The 20,346-nt window shown below is 46.2% G+C and overlaps 1 protein-coding gene across 1 annotated transcript; it reads left to right on the forward strand.

The window, feature by feature from the left end:
- Nucleotides 1–889: 889 nt before the first annotated feature.
- LOC120698723 (lipase-like) lies at nucleotides 890–4,261 on the forward strand. The gene is made up of 8 exons (XM_039982436.1): nucleotides 890–1,303; nucleotides 1,452–1,546; nucleotides 1,731–1,834; nucleotides 1,931–2,031; nucleotides 2,514–2,614; nucleotides 2,709–3,146; nucleotides 3,234–3,365; nucleotides 3,627–4,261. The coding sequence occupies exons 1-8, from the start codon at nucleotides 1,010–1,012 to the stop codon at nucleotides 3,784–3,786; spliced, it is 1,425 nt and encodes a 474-aa protein (XP_039838370.1). The 5' UTR covers nucleotides 890–1,009; the 3' UTR covers nucleotides 3,787–4,261.
- Nucleotides 4,262–20,346: the final 16,085 nt, after the last annotated feature.

Genomic DNA, 20,346 nt, shown 5'->3' on the forward strand with positions numbered 1-20,346 from the left:
ATAAGGGCAGATTCTGGGCCCGGCCATTGATTCCGACGTTTCTAGAAGGCATTGGGCCCACTATTAAGTGGTGACTATACCGTCAAGGGACGATTTATGGCGCGACGGACGGTGAAGTTGGGCTGCTTGGTCCAAATTCGTGTACAAGTGCCGGTAACTTCCCAGCGATTCGTAAGGCGCCAACATGCCATTTCCATGCGAAGACTAGGCCTTTTTTTAAAAATAACCAGGTCCACTCGCTGCTCAGCCAGTCAGGCACGGCGTGGTGTCGAAGTCGACGACGCACCACAGCAAAAGTCACAATCGCCGTTGGGTGGATCGAGTATACTGTTACCAGCTTCAGCTTGTGTGGCTATCACAGAAACTTCTGGAAGGTGGACCAGCTAGTTAAGCTCCAAGGAAAATTGGTTCTTTCTTCCTTTCTTCGAGACGGGGAAAGGATTGACACCGTTTGTTTGCGACACTTGGACTGGGAAGGAGGCTGTGTGGATGTTGGGAGACACAGAGCGGCCCACAAAGTTAACAGCCGCGGGAAACATCAGCCGTGCCCAGGCCAACCAATAGCAGCACGGGCTTGCAGGTGGGCCTCTCCCGGATGGCCCCACAGCACCGGCCACCGCCAGCGCCCTGCCACCAGGCCGCCCGCACGGAAACCGAGACGCCAACCACCAACCGCACGCGCCCCGCCCATACCCTCCCAGCCCGGCACAGCCCCGCACCCGCAGCCGCAGCGCGACCGGCCAGCCACCCACACGGTCACGGACTCCCTCCCCCCGAGTCCCGAACGCGCCCGTCGCAGCAGAAGCAACCACCGCGGCGCGCCACGACGCCGAGGCCCCCCCGCGCGCGCCGGTTATAAATGGCAAGCCGTATAATTGGGGCCGGAATCCATTGGGGCCAGGCGCAGAGAGGGAGAGGGAGAGGGGAGACCGAGGGCGGGCGGACAGCGCGGCGCCGAGCCGCTGCGACGGACGGAAACCGCGAGGGCTGAGGCCGCCGGTGCGACGAGATGGCGCGGTTCATCCTCAGCCTCATGGAGCTCGGGGTCAGCGCCGCGGTGCACCTCGTCTTCGGCTTCTACGTCTTCAGCACGGCCGTGGCCGCCGACATCTCGCAGGCGGCCGCGGCCTCCGGGTCCTTCCTGCTGCGCCGCCCGCCTGCGCCGCCCGCAGCCGAGGGGGCGCTCGTCGACGTCGCCGCCGCGGGGGAGCGCGACGAGCGCGCGGGCGCCGCGCCCCTCGTGCTCGACGGCTCGCCGCCGCCCATCGTCCTCGTCCACGGCATCTTCGGCTTCGGCAAGGGGGTATGGAACCGAACGCAAACGCTTCTTACCTCTGGGTGTTCTTCTGTATTTTTTTTTCGGCGCTCCGGGGGCGGTGGGTGTTCGGTGAAATGCTTCGGCGCCAGATTGCTCATGCGTTTTCCCCCCTTTTGCTTGCTTCCGCGCGCAGAGGCTCGGCGGGCTCTCCTACTTCGCCGGCGCCGAGAAGAAGGACGACCGCGTGCTCGTGCCGGATTTGGGGTCGCTCACCAGCATCCATGACAGGTGGGTGGATCACCAGGAAAAGAAAAGTAGCAGCATACCTCCCTGATCACCACAATAATAATTACAAAACCTGCCAAATATTCCTGTTTGGTAGTTGATCCCCACTGCTTTACCTTCTTTAATCACTTTACCTTACTACTAAATTATGTTGCTTATGATGATTCGATTGTTCTCGGCGCTGCAGGGCGCGCGAGCTGTTCTACTACCTCAAGGGCGGCCAGGTGGACTACGGCGAGGAGCACAGCAAGGCTTGCGGCCACGCGCGGTTCGGGAGAATCTATCCCACGGGTAGAGAGATTCTCAACAACATAATACATTGCCATGGCCTTTCAGGAACTTCTTTTGGGCTCATAGTTCTGAAATTGCCGTTCTAATTGGGCGCAGGGCACTATCCTGTGTGGGACGAGGAGAACCCGGTGCACTTTGTCGGGCACTCGGCAGGCGCGCAGGTTGTGAGGGTGCTACATCAGATGCTAGCCGACAAGGTAACACAAGAGATTTTCAGTTTTACTCACAAGTGATTGCTGTTTGTTGATGGTGTTACAAATAGTCATGCCAATCATATGCTTCCGAGGGATGGTTCTTGTGACTTGGAGTACATGATTAGAGCACCCAATTTTGGATTACTTTGCTTTAGTTTTAGTTAACTTGGGCCTCTGTTGAAGCGCTTTTGTAGGGATGGTCCAGGAATCTGTTTTTAGTATGGCCAAAATCCGTTCTTAGTTACCTTTCTATTTTTTAACTCTCTGATTTTGAAATGCACTTTTGCCACTGAATTGAGCTTCTGTGTTCGATTGCATGACCCTTTATGAGCTTTACGCATGTGGCATGCTGGTCTTGCTTGTTGCGTGTTGAGCCTGCAGTTTGCTGGCATGCTCTAGTGCTACGAAACATGGGAACTTTAGAGTACTCTGTGGATATATAATTCGATATATAATTCTAACACATACCGTGATACCAATGTCAGGCTTTCCCAGGCCATGATACTTCTGAAGACTGGATTCTGAGCCTTACTTCTTTGTCGGGCGCACTCAATGGGACAACGAGAACTTACTATGACGGCATGCTGTAAGTGTCGCAGAAACTATGCAGATTAAAAGATTGATTACTTCATCTCGTGTCTGGCTCCTTACCTTTTTTTAAACTTTTCTGTTACTTTCAGGGTCGAAGATGGCAAGTCCATGAGATCTATTTGTCTTCTTCAGCTCTGCCGTCTTGGAGTTATTGTCTACGATTGGCTAGACATTCCTTGGTTGAAGAATTACTACAATTTTGGTTTTGACCACTATGAGATGTCTCGGAGGAAAGTAGGATTTTCGGGTTTAATTGATCTGCTGCTGGGGCACACCGGCCCATTTGTCAGTGGAGATTGGATTTTACCCGACCTCACAATACAGGGATCTATAAAAATTAACTCTAGACTGAGGACCTTTCCCAATACATTCTACTTCAGTTATGCTACAAAGAAAACAAGAAAACTATTTGGAATTACAGTGCCTTCAAGTGTTCTTGGAGTCCACCCCATGCTCTTTCTCAGAGTCCTTCAGATGTGTATGTGGCGGCACCCTCCAAATGCACCTCTGCCTTACAAAGGATACAGGTGCGTCCTCTGCTCTAAGGCGATAAAGGAATCTGCGTGTGGTTCATTATTTAGCACGTCTTTAATGTTTTTACTGCTATTACGCAGGGATGAAGATTGGGAAGACAATGATGGGGCTTTGAACACAATCTCCATGACTCACCCACGCATTCCTATAGAGCATCCACACCGTTTTGTAGTGGACGATTCTGACTGCCATCCTTTGCAACCTGGGATATGGTTAGTACTACATTTCAGAGTTTTGCCTCAACTTTTCAATTGTTTGGTAGAAATAGGTATCTTTCTTGCTTCAAAGTATTTCTAGGATCATGGCATTCATTATCATCAATTGACTCTCGCGCCCTAGTACATTTGTTCTGCTGACAATGCTTTAAAAGTTTGACATTAGATTCAATTGGTCAGCTGTCAAGTTTTGAATTAATTTCATGCATTTATCTTGCTTCACCAATGGAAAAATAACTACTCTATTGATTTATGCAGGTATTACAAGATTATTGAAGCTGACCACATTCTATTTATTGTGAACCGGGAAAGAGCTGGAGTGCAGTTTGATTTGCTGTATGATGGCATTTTCCAGCGATGCAGAAAGCATGCATTTAGGAAGAGCCCACCAGTAGTACCAAACGAAACGAGTCAATAGCCGATAATCCCAAAGCAAAGTATTTCTAGGTTGTAGAGAGGAACAAATGAGGAACCACAGCGTTTTCGTAAACTGTGAATTACATTGATGATGATGATTTGACGAGCATTTCATACTTGATCACTCCTGTTCATGGAAGAGGGGCTCGTGGAGGCTGGGCACTTAGCATCCTTGTCGGATACCCCGACCGCCTAGGGAATGCTTTGGCTCGGTCAACCATATATACACTCCAATGCAAGGAAGCTTTTGGATTTGCCTTCCAGTGTTGATTCTCCATGGAACGAACAGGAGAGACTGGATCAGACGGCTGCAGTTACTCATTACCTAACTGTGGTTGTGATAGGTTCACATATATGTTTAAAAGGTGATTTGTAAATATTGAGGGTTGCGTGGATGGTGTAACCTTGTACTACCAGAAGGATTTGGTGAAAAGAAGTGGTTTATGAATTATCATTGCATTTGGTGGCAATTATCAGGATTGGATATCTTTGCTTGCCCTGGATTCTTCTTGCAGACAGTTGGAATACAGATATCGTTGGTTGTTATCAGTGTCACCAGATACATCTTTTTCCCCGAGTCTCTTGTGATACGCTCTCTCTCTCTCTCTCTCTCTCTCTCTCTCTCTCTCTGTGTGTGTGTGTGTGTGTGTGTGTGTGTGTGTGTGTGTGTGTGTGTGTGTTGGGGGGTGGGAGGGGGGGGGGGGGGGTTGGGTTGCTACAAAGGTTTCGATGACAGAGATGTCTCGTCAGCTCTCACTGAATCATGTTAGGCAATCGATGATTGCAGTTCCTGATATTGTCCATCGTGACTGCATGAACACTAATCGAGTGAAGCTCTCTCGAAGAAAAAAAAACCACTGATACGTCGCTCAATCATTCCCTGATACGTGGGCTAACACACGTGAGCTGCCTTCTATACCGGTTCTAGCAACTTCTTGTATTTTATTATAGTGGATTCTTTTTTTTCTGAGCGGATCACAAGAAAAATACACATTAATAGTATGCATGCAGAACAAATTCGCCTATATTCATTGCACTAGATAATAAACTAACAACTCACAGAGTCCGCCTAACATTTTGAAGGAATTTGGACGCGTCAAGAAGCTGCTGGGCACAATGTCGTGCCAAGAAGCGAGGTAGCTATGGGTTGGGATGGGTACTTCAGTTTTTTATCTGTTGATTTTAAGATCTCTTGCATGTGTTATTGATTGTTCTTTTTAGTAAACTCTACCATTACAAATGGTGTGAGTTATTAGATTGTTGATGACCTGAAGAAGTATGGGAACATTGTGGGCAATGAGAAATTCTCAGCACAGCATATTGCATACAACCTTGGTGTTATAGAAACTAATATATATAGTAAGCCTCAATAGAGGCAGTGAACTTAAATCTTTCTTTCCAAAAGGTAGGTACCTTATATCCTGCCATTTTATTATCTATGTTGTTCTATGGTCACTACTACAAAAAAACATTAACCGAGGCGGGCAAAAACGCTTAAGCGAGGTGTTTTGGTCAACCGCCTCCGACACACCGTCACGATAAATAACTCATTTTCTAAGATGGTTGTTTGCCCACCTCGGTTAATCAAATAGAAAAAACAAAAAAAATAGAAAGCCTGTGGACAGGCCTACCGAGCCCATCCACGGGGAGGCCGCCGCCGCCGCCAGATCCGGCCCCGCGCCACCGGATCCGGATCGCCCGCCCTCGGATCAGCCTCCAACACCACTGGATTCGCCTTGCCCGCCGCCGGATCGGTCGTGCCCACGCCGCGCGTCGGAGGTGGGGCAACGTCGGCGTGGCAGGTGGCCGGGGACAGCGGGGGACGCGCGGGGACGGCCGGGGACGGCGCGGACGGCGGGGACGGCGCAGGCCCACGAGGAGCCCTCGGCGGATGGGTAGATCTCGACGGAGACAGTAGCGTAGGAGTCGTCGGTGAGCGAGGCCTCGCACACACGGAAGAGGAGCCACGCGGAGGGGGATCCGCGTGCCGGCCGGCCGGCTCCGTCGTCGGCGTCCCTCCCTCCCTCCGCGCGCGGCGCGACCTAGCAGGCGGCGGCGGAAGAGGAAAGAGGAGAAGGAAGAGAGGGGCGGCGGGAGGGGAGGGAGAGTGAGAGAGAAAGTGAGTAGGGTTAGGGTTTTGCTTCATTTATATAGTCTTCTAAATAATTGGGCTCATATGGGCTTTATTTGAGCTCAGTCCATTAACCGAGGCGGTTCTTTATAAGGTGTCCACCTCGAAAAATAGAGGTATTAACCGAGGCGGTTCCTTATAAGGTGTCCTCGCAGAACCGCCTAAATTATCCCGGCTCAAGTGCGTAAACCATCACCATAAAGGCAACATTAGCTTAAACGCACTTCAAACGGAACAATTTTTGGTCTGTCGGGTAACGTCCCGATACAACCACCGATTCTTGGATCGAACAAGCATACCCCGCACGAAGGCGAGTCCAGAGATATTACAACCAAAATTTTTACAACACAGGCATAGTAATGATTACAAACCAGTTGAAAACCTTATTACAAAGCCAACTTAAGTAAAGCAGTTATACAAGCCATGATTATAAGTTCAGAGTCTAAACAGCGGAAGATGAAACACGATCACTACAACACGTCGCCAAAAGTATACCAAGCTAGCCCAAGCCTGGTATCACTCGTCATAGTCATTGCCGGCCGAAGACGTATCCCATTCTACGGACCAGCCAGGAGGCAACGAGTAAGGATAGGTCAAGCTAGCGACCTGATCCTCAAAAGTCATACCTGAAAAAGGGTTTCAACAGCAAGGCTGAGTATTCTAATACTCAGCAAGACTTAACCGACAACGGGTATAAGTAGCCCACCTTAGCTAGACTATGCAAGGCTTTGTAAGGCTCTGGTTTTCCTTTGCTGAAAAGCAATAAAGAGTAGGTCCTTACTTTCAAGTTTTAGCTGCAAGATTCTAGTTGATTAACCATTCTATGTAAGCATCTACTAACCATTCATGGTGGAACTTCTAAGCAAACATCAAGATTAATAAGAATATTGTTGCTCTTATTACTCTGTGTGGCAAAGAGATCAAGCAGTCTCATTTCATCGTGAGAGGCGGACGATTCTGAATCGAAATTCAACCTTGCAAGGGTAACCTAGCACACACGTCTGGAATACCGTCGGGTCATTCCCAAACAACCGTTAACCTTTCTTTCCGGCTTGTGGATAGTGCCACTCTCCCCGACTACAGGGCTCCAAGGCCGAACCTTGTCCCTAGAAGTCGTAGTGTTGCGCAACATATAAAAAAAAACCTATCCCTACTGAGAGAGTGGGAGGTATATCCACTCCCCGGTCCAATCGGCTACTAGGCTTGCCGCGTACCATATTTACGGCATGTGACTAGTACTTTCAAAAACTTAACCAGCACTACCACACACCGCGACCTTAGCAAGTTCATCAACACAGACGGGGTCTCACATAGGACATGATATCGAACACAACCCCGTCCGTCGTCCTTATATTGATAACAGAAAGTAAACAAGCAATTCCTATAAAGCTCGCGAGTGACAGGCAATCACTCGACTTTTACCGTTCCTATAAGCTTAGCAATTACTCGAACTCAAGTCTAGTGTTCAGTACATAGGTTCCTAGGATCATGCATCTAGGGTTTCAATCCAAATCCTAAGAACTGTAAATGCACAAGTACGTAATACAGTAAATGATATTAATTTGAAGTATAGGTTATGTCCGGGGCTTGCCTTCTCGGTAGTTGCTAACTATTTCAGCGCTAGGCTCTTCCGAACTTTGGTTCGGGGCTTCAGTTAGTTCCGCAGTGTTCACTTGAGCTTCGAGATCACCTCCGTCGGACTCCGGAATCAACTCGTACGTCCCGTCTGACAAAGTAGTCGTATCTATATGTAATGCAAGAACAACATTATAAACAAACATGGGCAATCATTTATAGAGTAGTTAAATAACAAATTTAACTACACAAGGCATCATGATCAACAGCACAAATGAAGTTGACTAACTTCATAAACAAGTGGGGGTGATTTCCTATACAATTAAGTCACGGTTTACAAATGAATCAACAACTCAGAGTACAAATAGAAATAAATTATACCAAAATTACACTAAACAGAACATGAACATACTAAGCTACCCTGCAAAAATCATATGAAGACATGTAACCATTTAATCACAATAAAACATTTATGCAGGCAACACCTAGCACAAGCTTGAATTATACAGACTAAAATATAGCAAAGTAGAAGCTCAAAATTTAACAGGAGATCTACACAGGGATGATTTATCTACTGTGAATTTTTCATGATTTTATCTACACCGAAATAATTCTGAGAAAATAAATAAAACAGACAACAGATTAGCAAGATTTATATTTTAGCCCCTGATCTAGCCATAAACTAAGGCTCAAACTTCCTGGACAAGCTAACATACTCCAGAAGAACACTCAGGAATATTTTCATGATTTATCAAGAACAGAAACTATTTACCATGAATAAAGTATATTAAACAAAGATTAAATCAAATAAATAGCTACAACAAAGAACTGATCATGAAATTTTTATAGTAAAGCTAGTGTAACAAGAGTAAACTACCACCAAAATTTCAGAGCAATACAAGCTTTCAAGCATCAGATAAGAAAAAGAATAAAGAACAAGTATTTATACACCTAGTAACACAAAACAACATCTACAGCAAAAACTTGCAACTAAAGCCTAACATATTCTGGTTCTACTGCATAGAGCTCTTCAAGAGGATTCCAAAACATCCAGATTTGCTATTTTACGAATTTTCTACGAATTTATACTGAATTTCAAAGTTTACAACAAATCCTAGCAAACAAGTCCCTGAAGGCACTATTCATATGTGTCTTGGGTTTGCAGACAGCCCCCTGGGCTTTTCCAAATTCAAACACGCGGTCCTTGGGTCGGGTCAGAGAGGGGAGGCGAGGTTTGACCGGCGGTTTCCCGGCGAGGGGCTCACCGGCGGCGAGGGTGGAGGGGTGCGTGAGCCTCACGGGTTCAAGGCGCACCTCTGGGTGCTTGGAATCGAGGCTAGGGCGGTCGGAGAGGGGGTGTCGACGGCGAGCGGCGGCTTGCGGGCTCGGAGCACGGCGGCGGGGTGGCTCCGGTGGTGTTCGGGTGAGGGAAAATGGCCTGGGAGCTGCGCGAGGTCGAGGCGGTGCTAATGGTGGGGGATGTAGGGGTGGAGCGGGTCTGGGTTGGCGGCTCCGCGGTGGGGTGGAGCTCGCCGGGGTTCAAGCGGGGCGGCGATGGTGTTCTGCAGCGTGGGAGCGAGGAGAGAGCAAAGGAGCGAGTGAAATCGAATCCTGGGGTTCTTGTAGTGCTCAGGCGCGCGAAAGATCGAGAGCTGGGCCTCTGGTTTGGGCTCTCCACGGCGGCGTCGCGGTGGCGGCCGCCGGGGAGGTTCTGGGCGCGGCGGGGGTGCGTGGCGAGGGGTGGGGGCTCCAGCGCGAGGCAACAGGAGGGGGAGGAGCTCGCCGGCGACGCGTGGGAGCCAGCGCACGGCGAAGTAATGGCCGGGAAAGCCGGGAAGGCGCTCCACGGCGGCGCTGTCGGTGGCCGGCGGCGAGAAGCAGAGCAGGGGTTGAGGTGGAAGAAAAGGTTCGTTTTGCAATTACCAAAAGTTCCAGGGACCCCACTGTAAAACAGCGATAACTTTTAAACTAAAGCTCAAATGAAAAAGTGCCCAACATGAAAGTTGTTCAATTTTCCAAGAGCTACAACTTTGATGTTGTGCAAAAATTTATTTGACCAAAGGATAGAGAGCTAAATTTGAAAACACAAAAGGGATTTTAAACTCTAGGAATTTTGTCTTTTTCAATGCAAAATCACTTCAAATGTAGACTTACAAGCAAAAAGACTACCATGCATTAAATGCACTGAAATTTTGCACAAACACCCTCCACTAAAACTATAATTACACAAATAACTTTATAAAGGACCTCGCATAAAATCATAATTACACATATAACCTTTCATAATTACAAAAAGATCCTTTTTACGCATTTCAAGCACAAGATGCATAGCAACAAACACAATTACTGTGCAGACACCTATTTAATTACTGTGTAAACACCCGGGGTGTTACAGCCTTCCCCCCTAAAAAGGAATCTCGTCCCGAGATTACAGGAAGAAAAGGGTGCAAAGAATTGGTACCTGGATTGGTTCTAAGAAAGTCGGGAAAGTTTCTTTGGAGAAAATTTTCAGTTTCCCAAGTAGCTTCTTCTACAGTATGCTGATTCCACTGGATCTTGTACATTTTAACTTTCTCCCTTCTAGTACTTCTTTCTTTGGTGTCAAGAATCTTGATCGGATACTCCTTATAAGATAGATCGGATTCAATCTCAATATCCTGTGGTTCAAGGATCTCAGTAGGTACCCTGGTGCACTTCCGAAGTTGTGATACATGGAAGACATCATGAACGGCGGCCAACTGAGATGAAAGACGAAGTCGGTAGGCAACGGGTCCACAAATTTCGATAATTTCAAATGGTCCGATATATCGGGGTGCTAATTTCCCTTTTAAGCCAAAGCGTTGAACACCTTTAGTAGGAGATACTCGCAAATATACAAAGTCTCCTACCTCGAATTGCAAAGGATCTCTTCTTTTGTCTGCATAACTTTTCTGTCTTGATTGAGCTGCTTTAAGATTAACCTGAATAATTCTGACTTGCTCCTCTGCCTCAGAGACTAAATCTGGCCCAAAAATTTTGCGTTCTCCAGCTTGGGACCAATTCAAGGGAGTTCGACACCTTCGACCATATAATGCTTCAAATGGTGCCATTTGCAAGCTGGATTGATAACTGTTATTGTAAGAAAACTCTGCCAGTGCTAGGCACTTAACCCAATTCTTGCCATATTGAATAACACATGCCCTCAACATGTCTTCAAGGATTTGATTGATTCGTTCAGTTTGCCCATCTGTTTGTGGATGATAAGCCGAACTACGAATCAATTTTGTTCCAAGGGATTCCTGCATTTGCTCCCAGAAACGTGCTATAAACTGAGGCCCACGATCAGAAATAATCGTCTTTGGAATGCCATGTAAACGAACAATCTGATCGAGATAAATCTCTGCGTACTTCTGGGCAGAATAAGTGGTGTGTACAGGAATAAAATGAGCGGTCTTGGTGAGTCTATCAACGATTACCCAAACAGAATCATACTTATGAGGAGTAGTGGGTAAACCAACGATAAAATCCATACTGATGTCCTCCCATTTCCAGGATGGAATAGATAAAGGTTGGAGAGTACCAGCTACTTTCAAATGACTAGCTTTAACTCTTTGACAGACATCACACTCAGAAACATATCTGGCGATCTCTCTTTTCATTCGAGTCCACCAGAAATTTTGTTTGAGATCATGGTACATCTTGGTACCACCGGGATGAATCGAAAATTTCGAAAGATGTGCTTCATCAAGGATTTGCTTTCTAAGCTAATGATTCTTGGGTACAACTAGTCGAGATTCAAACCATAAAACTCCTCTATGATCCACTCTGAAACATTTATACTTTGCTTCACCTTGTGATAACTTTTCCTTGATGACCTTGATACTCTCATCATGTAATTGCCCCATGATGATGCTATCATGAAGTGTAGGCTCAAGGGATATATGGTTCAAACTTCCTTGAGGTACCATTTCTAGGTTTAACTTCATCATTTCCTGGCATAGAGTTTCATTGAATGGTTCTACAGATAGACAATGGCATTGTGACTTGCGGCTGAGTGCATCCGCAACCACATTAGCCTTTCCTGGATGATAGTGCACTTCTAGATCATAATCCTTTATTAACTCTAGCCAGCGTCTCTGCCTCATGTTGAGATCAGCTTGAGTAAAGATATATTTGAGGCTCTTATGGTCAGTGTAAATATTACAGTGAGTTCCCATAAGATGATGTCTCCACATCTTAAGAGCGTGAATGACAGCTGCTAATTCCAGATCATGGGTTGGATAATTCTTCTCATGATCCCGGAGAGCTCTTGATGCATAAGAGATAACCCGGTTGTCCTGCATAAGCACACAACCAAGTCCCGTACCCGACGCATCACAATAGACATCAAAAGGTTTAGTACTGTCCGGTGTAGACAATACTGGAGCGGTAGTTAATCTTGCTTTGAGAGTTTGGAAAGCTTCTTCACACTTATCATTCCAAACAAACTTCACTCACTTCTTCAATAACTCCGTCATAGGCTTGGCTATTCTGGAGAAATCAGTAATGAATCGACGATAATATCCAGCTAAACCAAGAAAACTGCGAATTTGATGAACTAAAATAGGAGATTCCCAATCCATCACTTCTTGTACTTTAGTTGGATCAACAGATATACCATCACTGGAGATAGTGTGACCTAAGAATTTCACACTGTCCAACCAAAATTCACACTTGGAGAATTTGGCATAAAGATGATGATCTCGTAATCGTTGGAGAACGATACGCAAATGTTCAGCATGATCTTCTTCATTCTTGGAGTAGATCAAGATATCGTCAATGAAAACCACGACGAATTTATCCAGCTCCGGCATGAAGACTGAATTCATCAAGTACATAAAATATGCTGGGGCGTTGGTAAGACCAAAAGACATAACCAAATATTCATATAGTCCATATCTGGTAGAGAAAGCAGTCTTTGGAATATCACAAGGCTTGATCTTTATTTGATGGTAGCCAGAACGAAGATCAATCTTAGAGAAAACCTTAGCTCCAGCTAACTGATCAAACAGAATATCAATGCGGGGAAGAGGATACTTGTTTTTAATAGTGACCGCATTGAGTGGTCGATAATCAACACATAGCCTCAAACTATTGTCTTTCTTCTTCACAAACAGGGCTGGACATCCCCAGGGTGAAGAACTTGGACGTATAAAACCTTTGTCAAGAAGGTCTTGGAGTTGGACTTTCAATTCTGCTAATTCATTTGGAGGCATTCGGTACGACCTCTTAGAAACAGGGGCGGTACCGGGTTGAAGTTCGATAACAAACTCGATGTCTCTATCAGGAGGCATTCCAGGTAAATCATCTGGAAATACATCCGCATACTCCCACACAATAGGGATATCTTCAAGTTTAATTTCTTTTGCGGCATAAGCACAAGAGTTAATGTACTCTCGTTGTGGTAGATAAAGTATGGTGGCTCCTTGATGTGGTGAATCTATCTCGATAGCTCGGGAAGAGATATCTAATAGTACTTTATGTGTAGTCATCCAATTCACGCCTAGAATAACATCCATGCCTTCTAAATTCAGCAAGATCAAGTCTGTCTTTATCAATTTGCTACCCAGCTTAATTGGCACACATCTAGTGATTTGATTGGAAGCTATCTTCCCACCAGGGGTTGTTATCATAAAAGATCCCTTAGTATGACAAAAATCCAATCCTAATCTTGCTCCAAATTTGGCACTTATAAAACTATGCGTTGCACCAGAATCAAATAATATGACTGCGGGTTTATTGTGGATAGAGAAAGTACCCGTCATAACTGGTGCTCCCGCTGGAAGGTCTACAAGAGTAGTGAAATTAACTCGCTCTTGCCGGACTTGCACCATTTGCCTCTTGCCTTTGCCCTTGTTGTTGTTGTTCTGATTAGAGTTTTGCCCTGGATTATTCCTTCTGGGTTGTGGACAATTCTTGGCAAAATGAGAAGCACTGCCGCAGTTGAAACATCGATTATTACTATTCCCACTATTGAACTGTGGGGCATTAGACCTTGGGCTAAACTGCTGCTGTTGCTGTTGCTGAGGCACTGGAGGTCTGAATCCTCCTTGTTGCTGAGGCGGCCTAAAGACAAACCTACCCACTGGGGCATTTCTTTGTGGAGGCCTAGGTGGAGTATTTTGCACCAGGCGATACCTCGGTGGCTGGGCACTCGAGGGTCCCGTTGGTGCCTTCCGCTTTTTCTCAGCACGATGTGCAGCAATACAATCTTCCTGTGTAATGGCCATATTAACCAGCTCATTATAGGTATTGGGCTGAACCAAGTTTAAACGTTCTTTGAGCTTAGTATTGAGGCCACGACGGAAACGATCACGTTTCTTGGCATCAGTATCAACATGATGGCCCGCATATTGGCACAGATGATTGAAGGTCTGTGCATATTGAAGAACAGTGCGGGTTCCCTGATCTAGAGCCAAGAATTCATTCAACTTTCTTTCAATTAGTCCTTCCGGAATATGATGTGATCTGAATGCAGTTCTGAATTCCTCCCAAGATATGATATGTTCAGCAGGCTGCATTTCACAATAATTATCCCACCATATATGTGCAGGACCGCGAAGCTGTTGGGCGGCAAAGGGGGCCTTGTTCGCATCAATACATGGTACCGCTAACAAAGCAAACTTGGAATTGATTGTACGAAGCCAAGCATCGGCATCCAATGGGTCATCAGCTTTGCTGAAAAGTGGAGGTTGGGTACCAAAGAATTCCTGGTAACCCGCTGGTTGTGCCTCCCTTCCTCCATACTGTTGGCGTGGCTGATTTTGTTGCCCATGGACTAGCTGGCGAAGCAGCTCTGTTTGCATGGCCATTAACTCGGCTAGATTCGACGGGGGTGGCGGTGGTTGCTGAGATCCACTGCCATTTTCACAACCGAAGCCATCAGGAGTTCCGCGTGTATGACCAACCATCTGTAATCATGGAAGACATCCATTAGATACATATTTCTCACTTCCAAAATCAATGGTACGTATAATGATCATACATTTGGATAAAACAAAATCAGCAAAAAATGTAACTAGATGCGGTGTAGCACAATGTGCACAACACATAAATGTGCAACCCACAAAAATTCAAAACTGGTCAGCGGCTAGATAGCTTCATGCTTCATCGTATAGAGACTCAATGCTGAGAGCAAAGAGTAAAGAAAATAATCTATCAATTCGCTCTTCATCGCTATGTACTATGTTGCTAAACAACAGAGATCATAGAAGGGGTTGGACTAAAATTTAGTCTCACAGATTCAACATGCTAACATTTGATGAGCACATATGCCACAAAAATTTGCAACCTCTTGTATTCATCAAACGGCGTGAAGATGCACAAATAAAGAGATTTGCTAAGTAGAAAGATTATGATTTCCAAACTGGTAGTCGCTACTTATATTACATCCAAAGCAGCCTTGTCCTTACAACCTAACATCGCTTAACCTTACCACATATAATACAGCAAGTGGTACTCCTCCCTAAGGCTATTTTACAATAACATCTTCCCTATATACATATGATACAACAAGAGAACACAACTATCTAGGACAAGTCTAAGACGCCTAGAAGTCGTCGAGGTTGCCCACAGAAGAGGCACTACCGGAAGAAGAGTCATCCGGCTGAGGGTTAGGCTCAGCAAGTGCGTGCTCTGAATCTAAGTCAGATACTCCCTCAATCTCCTCTGGGTCCTCCTCTGCTGCTGCCGGCTCAGCTGGGGCATCTAGTTGCTCCTGGAGCATACCAACATGTGCTAAAGCATCAGCCCAATCTGCTTGCAGCTCATTCACCTGCGCCTGAAGAAAACCGATAACTGTGTTGCGCTGCTCTATCTCAGCACCATACTCCATAGCCTGATGCTCAAACTGTGCAATAGCAGTGTCCCTCCCAGCAACGGCATCCTGAAGTCCCCCAATCTGAATATCCTTCAGACGAAGGCCTCGCTGAAAACTCTGGGCCAAGTCTATCACCTGGTCCATGTGTCGCTGCTGAAGTATCTGGTAGTGAGACTGGGCATTCATATATCTGACTACTGCCTCGATAGTCTCATCCGCTACATCACCAATCAAGTGCCCAAAGTGTGTGACCCTGAACAGCCACTCTGCATTGCCAGCACTGACTGCTGGAAACAAACCAATAGGATATGCTGCTACCTCCTCGGGATGGTGCTCACAAAAAGTGGTGATAGCGTTGAGAGCTGCTTTCTCAAACGCATCCACAAGACGATACCCAATCACCTCAATCTCAATTGGTGGCCACTCCAAGGTGGGGTGCTGAGGAATGATCATCTTAACTCTGTTCTTCTTAATTCCATCCTCTGAAAACTGGCGTCCCGTGTACTGGGGTGGATCTGGGTAGTGGAAGATACGAAGTGAATCCCAAAGAATCCTCAGAAAACCCTCCCAGTACAGACAATCGGTATGAGCATTTCCCTCCTCATCCCAAAAGATCTGGGAACAAGTCGCCATCTGAATCAAAAAGGATTCAAATGTGAGTAATACAATTATCTCAAGACTTCTCAAATAAAGCTTTAAGAAGACTGCGGTAAAACAAATGTGATTCTAATTCACAAGATGATATGATTCCAAACTCAAAGAATAATAAACCACAATCAGTACTGGTTCATCATTTCAGATTCTAAGGAATGAAAAGATCCTTATAACAACAAGATGGGGCTTAGGAGGAAGGCATGACTCGAAACCATATTTTTCAACCAAGAAGGTCTAAGCATTTAACAAGCATGCTCCTAAAATCAAAATTTCACTCACTCATGTTTTAAGCATACTAACACTTATCTTATAAGGATTCATACTAGAAATTCCTTAACAAGCTCATGTAGTAACTTCAACCATTATGAACCAATCAAACATCAACCAAATATGCATGCACGTCCTGACCGTCCTCACAAGATAAACAACTGCCAACTATCGTTGGGCTTACGTGGTTAGCACGGTGGCATACATAAATACGGCTCTCCCTATATAGCTAGTCGATACATTCTAACCGTTCTTATCTTATCGAATCGTGGTTAGCGTACATGCATAAGATTGACAGAACATAAATATATAACCCCAATGAACCTTTCATGCCAGCACCCATGAAAGCGTTCCCAGACATTACCGCTCACTATAGAAGTGGCAGCCATACAATTTCCGCCGTATGGCCAACGTTAACATACGCTACTTAGTGGCGTATTCACGAGTTCCTTTACTCCCAATATAGTCGACCGAGATCGGTATATTGGCAGCAGCAAGTAAGTCACTGCTTGAGCGCAGCGTTCGGTTCGCATCGCCGACGGGAAGGTCAGACTCCCTCAGCTGACTGAGTACACTTTACTCCCAATATAGTCAACTAATAGTCGGTATATTGGAAGCACCTCAAGTAACCCAGAAGGATTTGGTGAAAAGAAGTGGTTTATGAATTATCATTGCATTTGGTGGCAATTATCAGGATTGGATATCTTTGCTTGCCCTGGATTCTTCTTGCAGACAGTTGGAATACAGATATCGTTGGTTGTTATCAGTGTCACCAGATACATCTTTTTCCCCGAGTCTCTTGTGATACGCTCTCTCTCTCTCTCTCTCTCTCTCTCTCTCTCTCTGTGTGTGTGTGTGTGTTGGGGGGTGGGAGGGGGGGGGGGGGGTTGGGTTGCTACAAAGGTTTCGATGACAGAGATGTCTCGTCAGCTCTCACTGAATCATGTTAGGCAATCGATGATTGCAGTTCCTGATATTGTCCATCGTGACTGCATGAACACTAATCGAGTGAAGCTCTCTCGAAGAAAAAAAAAACCACTGATACGTCGCTCAATCATTCCCTGATACGTGGGCTAACACACGTGAGCTGCCTTCTATACCGGTTCTAGCAACTTCTTGTATTTTATTATAGTGGATTCTTTTTTTTTCTGAGCGGATCACAAGAAAAATACACATTAATAGTATGCATGCAGAACAAATTCGCCTATATTCATTGCACTAGATAATAAACTAACAACTCACAGAGTCCGCCTAACATTTTGAAGGAATTTGGACGCGTCAAGAAGCTGCTGGGCACAATGTCGTGCCAAGAAGCGAGGTAGCTATGGGTTGGGATGGGTACTTCAGTTTTTTATCTGTTGATTTTAAGATCTCTTGCATGTGTTATTGATTGTTCTTTTTAGTAAACTCTACCATTACAAATGGTGTGAGTTATTAGATTGTTGATGACCTGAAGAAGTATGGGAACATTGTGGGCAATGAGAAATTCTCAGCACAGCATATTGCATACAACCTTGGTGTTATAGAAACTAATATATATAGTAAGCCTCAATAGAGGCAGTGAACTTAAATCTTTCTTTCCAAAAGGTAGGTACCTTATATCCTGCCATTTTATTATCTATGTTGTTCTATGGTCACTACTACAAAAAAACATTAACCGAGGCGGGCAAAAACGCTTAAGCGAGGTGTTTTGGTCAACCGCCTCCGACACACCGTCACGATAAATAACTCATTTTCTAAGATGGTTGTTTGCCCACCTCGGTTAATCAAATAGAAAAAACAAAAAAATAGAAAGCCTGTGGACAGGCCTACCGAGCCCATCCACGGGGAGGCCGCCGCCGCCGCCAGATCCGGCCCCGCGCCACCGGATCCGGATCGCCCGCCCTCGGATCAGCCTCCAACACCACTGGATTCGCCTTGCCCGCCGCCGGATCGGTCGTGCCCACGCCGCGCGTCGGAGGTGGGGCAACGTCGGCGTGGCAGGTGGCCGGGGACAGCGGGGGACGCGCGGGGACGGCCGGGGACGGCGCGGACGGCGGGGACGGCGCAGGCCCACGAGGAGCCCTCGGCGGATGGGTAGATCTCGACGGAGACAGTAGCGTAGGAGTCGTCGGTGAGCGAGGCCTCGCACACACGGAAGAGGAGCCACGCGGAGGGGGATCCGCGTGCCGGCCGGCCGGCTCCGTCGTCGGCGTCCCTCCCTCCCTCCGCGCGCGGCGCGACCTAGCAGGCGGCGGCGGAAGAGGAAAGAGGAGAAGGAAGAGAGGGGCGGCGGGAGGGGAGGGAGAGTGAGAGAGAAAGTGAGTAGGGTTAGGGTTTTGCTTCATTTATATAGTCTTCTAAATAATTGGGCTCATATGGGCTTTATTTGAGCTCAGTCCATTAACCGAGGCGGTTCTTTATAAGGTGTCCACCTCGAAAAATAGAGGTATTAACCGAGGCGGTTCCTTATAAGGTGTCCTCGCAGAACCGCCTAAATTATCCCGGCTCAAGTGCGTAAACCATCACCATAAAGGCAACATTAGCTTAAACGCACTTCAAACGGAACAATTTTTGGTCTGTCGGGTAACGTCCCGATACAACCACCGATTCTTGGATCAAACAAGCATACCCCGCACGAAGGCGAGTCCAGAGATATTACAACCAAAATTTTTACAACACAGGCATAGTAATGATTACAAACCAGTTGAAAACCTTATTACAAAGCCAACTTAAGTAAAGCAGTTATACAAGCCATGATTATAAGTTCAGAGTCTAAACAGCGGAAGATGAAACACGATCACTACAACACGTCGCCAAAAGTATACCAAGCTAGCCCAAGCCTGGTATCACTCGTCCTAGTCATTGCCGGCCGAAGACGTATCCCATTCTACGGACCAGCCAGGAGGCAACGAGCAAGGATAGGTCAAGCTAGCGACCTGATCCTCAAAAGTCATACCTGAAAAAGGGTTTCAACAGCAAGGCTGAGTATTCTAATACTCAGCAAGACTTAACCGACAACGGGTATAAGTAGCCCACCTTAGCTAGACTATGCAAGGCTTTGTAAGGCTCTGGTTTTCCTTTGCTGAAAAGCAATAAAGAGTAGGTCCTTACTTTCAAGTTTTAGCTGCAAGATTCTAGTTGATTAACCATTCTATGTAAGCATCTACTAACCATTCATGGTGGAACTTCTAAGCAAACATCAAGATTAATAAGAATATTGTTGCTCTTATTACTCTGTGTGGCAAAGAGATCAAGCAGTCTCATTTCATCGTGAGAGGCGGACGATTCTGAATCGAAATTCAACCTTGCAAGGGTAACCTAGCACACACGTCTGGAATACCGTCGGGTCATTCCCAAACAACCGTTAACCTTTCTTTCCGGCTTGTGGATAGTGCCACTCTCCCCGACTACAGGGCTCCAAGGCCGAACCTTGTCCCTAGAAGTCGTAGTGTTGCGCAACATATAAAAAAAAACCTATCCCTACTGAGAGAGTGGGAGGTATATCCACTCCCCGGTCCAATCGGCTACTAGGCTTGCCGCGTACCATATTTACGGCATGTGACTAGTACTTTCAAAAACTTAACCAGCACTACCACACACCGCGACCTTAGCAAGTTCATCAACACAGACGGGGTCTCACATAGGACATGATATCGAACACAACCCCGTCCGTCGTCCTTATATTGATAACAGAAAGTAAACAAGCAATTCCTATAAAGCTCGCGAGTGACAGGCAATCACTCGACTTTTACCGTTCCTATAAGCTTAGCAATTACTCGAACTCAAGTCTAGTGTTCAGTACATAGGTTCCTAGGATCATGCATCTAGGGTTTCAATCCAAATCCTAAGAACTGTAAATGCACAAGTACGTAATACAGTAAATGATATTAATTTGAAGTATAGGTTATGTCCGGGGCTTGCCTTCTCGGTAGTTGCTAACTATTTCAGCGCTAGGCTCTTCCGAACTTTGGTTCGGGGCTTCAGTTAGTTCCGCAGTGTTCACTTGAGCTTCGAGATCACCTCCGTCGGACTCCGGAATCAACTCGTACGTCCCGTCTGACAAAGTAGTCGTATCTATATGTAATGCAAGAACAACATTATAAACAAACATGGGC

This window comes from Panicum virgatum, chromosome 3K, assembly GCF_016808335.1.
Source record: "Panicum virgatum strain AP13 chromosome 3K, P.virgatum_v5, whole genome shotgun sequence".
Classification (NCBI taxonomy): Eukaryota; Viridiplantae; Streptophyta; class Magnoliopsida; order Poales; family Poaceae; genus Panicum; species Panicum virgatum.